The 5,443-nt window shown below is 36.1% G+C and overlaps 1 protein-coding gene across 1 annotated transcript; it reads right to left on the bottom strand.

The window, feature by feature from the left end:
* Positions 1–423: 423 nt before the first annotated feature.
* LOC121023594 (olfactory receptor 2T2) lies at positions 424–1,398 on the bottom strand. The gene has a single exon (XM_040465542.1). The coding sequence runs from the start codon at positions 1,396–1,398 to the stop codon at positions 424–426; it is 975 nt and encodes a 324-aa protein (XP_040321476.1).
* Positions 1,399–5,443: the final 4,045 nt, after the last annotated feature.

Raw genomic sequence — 5,443 nt, 5'->3', positions numbered from 1 at the left:
GTTGACACTGAGTGTTTGATATTAAATCCTCGAGGACATGGTGACTGGTCCTTGCAACTTCTATTCAAAAGTTGATCAATAATATAGACACAGACACATGAACATGTGTAACCTGAAAATATTTATCCAGTACTCTTCAAAGGGGCATTTGGCCTATTTTGGATTGTTTATAGTGTTACTTGAAGAAAATGCTCTCTGGAAAACGTTTTTCAGTGAATCCAGACTAGCCAATGGGCTAATTCTGATGCTTGTGGGCTACAGCTATTGTTTCTAAATGATGCTTGCAAAGAGATGATTTTGCCTGTTGATAACTCAGGATTATTAAAATGATGGTGATTTTTTTTTTCATAATCAAAAACATAGTTTCTTATATGAAGGTGTGCCAGTGGCCATAGCACCAATGATATTTGTACCTGGCCCTGTCTAGTATATCCTGGACAAATCCACTACTCTGGTTTTCTGGGAGGAGGGGCATCTACTCAGCACTTTTCTTAGAGCTGTAGCCACATCTTTATTCCTCAAGCTGTAGATGAGTGGATTGAGCATTGGGGTGAGGATGGTGTAGAAAGCGGATACAATCTTGTCTTTCTCTGGTGTGTGGTAGGAATGTGGCAACACATTGGTGTAGAAGGCTGCCCCATAGAAAATGCTTACTACCATTATATGGGAAGAACAGGTAGCTAAGGCTTTGTGCCGGCCCTCAGCAGAATTCATGTGATGGACAGTGAGCAGGATGCATGTGTAGGAAACAGAGATTACGGATATAGGAATGAGCAGCATTAGCACGCAGCAGGCGTACATCAGAGTCTCATAGAGAGACGTGTCAACACATGACAGTTTCAGTACAGCTGGGATCTCACAGAAAAAGTGATTGATTTCTCGGGAGCCACAGTAGGGGAAACTCATAGTGAAGGGGGTCAGCATGAACCCATCTAAGGAGCCACCAACCCAGGAACCCACCGCCATGAACAAGCAAATCCTGCGATTCATGAGGAGAGGGTACCGAAGGGGTTTGCACACAGCCACGTACCGGTCATAAGCCATGAGACCTAGCAGGAAAAATTCACCTCCAATTAGTGTCAGGTAGAGGAAGATCTGAAGTGTGCATCCAAAGAAAGAGATGATCTTTTCCTTGGACAGAAGGTCTTGCAGCATCTTGGGAACAGTGATACAGATGTAAACTGTGTCCATAATGGAGAGCTGGCTGAGTAAAAAGTACATGGGTGTATTCAGGCAAGAGTCCACATGGATGAGCAGAATCATGACCACATTGGCTGTTACAGACACCAGAAAAATGGAGAAGACTACTGCAAAGATAAGTTCAGGGAGTTCAGGGTGGGTGATGAGGCCCAAGAGGATGAAATCAGTGGAGTTCTGGAGAATGGCTTCCATGATCATCTCACATGGTGGTTCTTAGGTCTTCAAAGGCAAAATTTTGGTGGGTTAATTAATAATCAATATTTACACAGAGCCCACCATGTGTAATATATCAGAAGCAGTATGGGATAGAGGAAAGAATATAGACTTCAAATAATTTTGAATTCTAGTTTTAATATTAATGGTCTTTGTGACATTGAACAGATATATTAATCTATAAGTTAATACTTTCATTATCTGTGAAAGTTTATCATAAGTCTATATCTCTTTAGGCTGGGTGTGAGATGTAAATATAATAGTTCATACGGAACCACTTTTAAAATTTGATTTATTTTTATTTTATTTTGATCTTCTTTATAGTCTTTATAATCATATTACTTTAGGCTAAATATTTCCTGAGGTTGGTATAGTGCCTCGCAACCAATATCCATGAGTTGATTGAATTTGAGTTGTTCTCTGCCATTTAGATGATTACACTGTTAAGATTGTACATAGACATGCATTTGTGATGTAATAAATTGACAGAAAATAAGCATGGGCCCAATAAATCTAGATATTAGCATTTGGGGCTGCTGGATCAGGGTCAAGTGAGCTATAGGCAGATGTGCTGCCAAAAAGTTAATGTTTTAAGCATAGGTAACTTTAAGAAGTCAGGTCTCTTTGTTCTCATGGGATAATTTGGAGTGATAAATCTCTAATAAGGATAGCCATGAACTCTATTCCACAATAAGGGGTTTGGGTTCATCTTCGTGGCAGTCTTTGGTCACCATAATGGAGTAGGTTGAAATTTTAGGACTTAACATTGGCTCATATTACTCTATGGTGACCTAAACTTTTCTTAAATTATTGGTCAAACAAAACATTAACATAATTTTTCTGATAGGGTGGCATTCTGATTCTATTAATGGACTCCTAAGAATCCATTACTTTGTTGTTGTTTTTTCATTCTTTAACATTTATTTTTGTACTGTGTTATACTGGTCCTTCATGTTTATAAGTAAAGATAACTCCAGATGAGAAAATTATTTCTGAATTTAGACGGAAAAATATACAATAGTATTATTACAACTCCCATGAACTAAATGGAATCAATTGTCATACCTTTTATTCTTGAAGAATATAAGTGTGCATCTTTTAGATATGTTCATGGATATTGAGGAATGAGTTGTTTATTATCATCATCATCATCCTATTGTAGTGTTCCTCTTCTCCTATTTCAGTGACAGAATTACTAAAGAAGTTTATTTCTATAAAATGTATTGGCCACCATAAATATACCCATATTTTTTGGAGAGAAATATGTAGTCTCTGAAGCATTAAAAAGGAATAATTATCTCTTTATGTGGAACCAAAACTAATCAGAGCAACAGAGAGATTTATTTTCCTTTCTAAATATTCATCAAAGATGAATTTACATTATGAGTAATACTCTAAAGAAATAAGTAAAATGTGGAGGGGGAAGTAAAATCAGTTTTGTGTTAACTTAAATTTATCACACCTTATTAGCTAAGCAGGACAAAAACAAATGTCTGGATAATTAACAAACCATATCTGAATATCAACTGTAACTCTCAACAAATTTGATGAGCATCAGCTACTTCTGCCTTCTTTAATATATGAAAGAATTTTTTTATGAGAGATCCAGATCTGACTCATATACAAAAAGACAGAATTTAAGATTTACAAATGAAATTGTGTTTATAGCTCTTCACAGTAACTGGTTGAATATTAAAATATTCATCCAGGCAGGCAGTAATTTTATCTTGAGCAGCCATATTTTTTCCACTTAGATACATTGTGGATTTTATATTTCATTTACTAATAGTACCAAATCAACTCCCAATAATAACAATCCCTTTAAAAATACAATGAAAAACTTAAATAGCAAAGAAAATTACCAATCTGAAAACCGCCTAATAACAAATTACTTTTTAATCAAAATACAGACTACATAATTTTATCTTATACAAACACTCATACTGGACTCTACATAGTGTTCACAGGAGTAAATCACTCTTACTGGCTCAAATATCTTTGATTAAGGAATGATATTTTTCTAACTTCTGGATCCTTTTTTAGTGTTTATCCTATAATAATAGGTTATGCAAGTTGAAGGAAAGATATAATTTTAAACCAAATCCTTTATTCCAAAAATAACCATAGACTCGTTGTGTTAAAAAAAAATGGATCTAGCCTGTGTGTGTGTGTGTGTCTGTGTGTGTTTGTGTTTGTGTATGTGTGTCAGAAAGAGAGAGAGAAAGACGAAAGAATGTATATTGGGAACAGAGCATGCTAAAGGAGTAGCACATTAAAGGCTTAACACAAAGAAGCATATTTTACTTTGTCAATGAATCAAATTTATAAAAAGAATAATGTGACACATGGTCAAAATACATAATCACTATTGTAGGATATTTGGAATGGTAATTAAGCCATGACAATATATACATTATGAATACAATGATATTTTATGATTAATATATGTTAACTGATATGATGTAAACTAATGTTTACATCAGCTCCTAATATATAAATTTAACATTAGTGTTCACACTATTGCTGAAAGTATTGTGTTATTTGACTAATTCACACTACAAGATCCCAGATTCCATTCCCCACAAAGTAACCTTTCCTCTACTATCATTTTCTGCTATTCAAGGGTCTAGGTTTTTTTCCGTTTCCTTTCCAAACAAATTTTTTGTTTTTTTTTTTTTTAAGAGAAAGGAGAAAACAAACAAACAAACAGACAAACAAACATTTTATCTGCATGAGACTCAGGCCTTTCTGCTGTTCAAGTCAGAAAATACTCTGACCCACAGACTGGGTTCACTATTAGTTAGGACATGGGAGTGGTGGAATATCCAGCCAAGGTGTGGAGAGCACTGGGGACAGAAGCTTTGGATCTCTGCTGTGAAAAACAAAAAAGGAATAAGTTTTGTATGAGGTGTTGATCCTCTTTGTGGTCTCCATATGAAGAGAAGTAAAGAGATGTAGGAGAAGTTCTGTGCAAGGTACTGGCTGGTAGATGTGGCACATTTCAAGACAATGGGGAGTTGTTTGGGGAGAAGCCACAGAAGTCCAGGCAGTTTGTGACCCTCATGGCTTCTTGTAAGGAGAGACTTCCAAGTAAGATAAGGCAATATTTTATAAAGTGCTGTCCAAGAAGTTGAGGTCTCGGACCAATCCTTTCTGATAATCTGTATGTAGACATTTTAAGTTTTCTGTATATTACCATGTTCTGGCATCTTAAAAAAATCTAACTATGGAAGGGCTGGCCCTTCCAGGACTAGCCAAATCTTTAAAAGATAGCAAAGGGCTTAGCTACAAGCATGCCTTTGATATGAAAACTAAAACCAATCTAGGCTCAGACCTCCTCTATCTGGTATGTGCACCCTTACAGAAAATATTTCTCTGCCTTAAATATTTCAGAATTAGGTACCAGGCAACTAGAGACCACTAAAGTCAGACAACATTACCTAAACTAGCCAATCCTAAACAGTTTCCCCTGTCTGGCCTTATATTTCCAGCAGAAACCCCAATAAAAACTGTGTCCTCATTCCTGCCCTTTGCCTCTGATCATCCCAGTAATTTGGCCCTCGGTGTTGTGACATGATTTCTTTCTCTAAGAACAGAACAGTAAGTATAATGAAGGTTTTTGTTGTTTGTTTGTTTTTACTGAGCTTGGTCTCTGTCTCTTCCTGTGTTTATTCAGGGCTGACATTTAACATATCTCAATTCCCTCCCAAGCATACAAAAAAACCTTCAACAATACCTAACTACGTATGAAGGAGGTAATCCTTGCCTCAAAAATATTCAGAGGAAAATCCATGCTTCTCCCTTAGTAACTTATATTTGGCACCTACCCACTAATGTTTGAAAACTACTCATAATGAATACTAGGCACTCTCTTTCAATCAATCAGCTCTTAAAAGCCTGTTTCTTCTTCAGTGAACCCATTCATGCCCTTCCAAACTATACCAGATTCTCCTCAATCTCCCATATTTTAAGCTGAAGTATCCCTTTTCCAATAATCTAGTTGCCAAAAAGTGAATGTATAAATTCATCC

The sequence above is a fragment of the Herpailurus yagouaroundi genome, unplaced genomic scaffold, assembly GCF_014898765.1.
Source record: "Herpailurus yagouaroundi ecotype Mexico unplaced genomic scaffold, PumYag 566, whole genome shotgun sequence".
Lineage (NCBI taxonomy): Eukaryota > Metazoa > Chordata > Mammalia > Carnivora > Felidae > Herpailurus > Herpailurus yagouaroundi.
This window is presented reverse-complemented; position numbering and strand designations above follow the sequence as displayed.

Coding starts and splice junctions, on each gene's coding strand:
- LOC121023594 (XM_040465542.1), bottom strand. CDS start 1,398: ATGATCATGGAAGCCATTCTCCAGAACTCCACTGATTTCATCCTCTTG.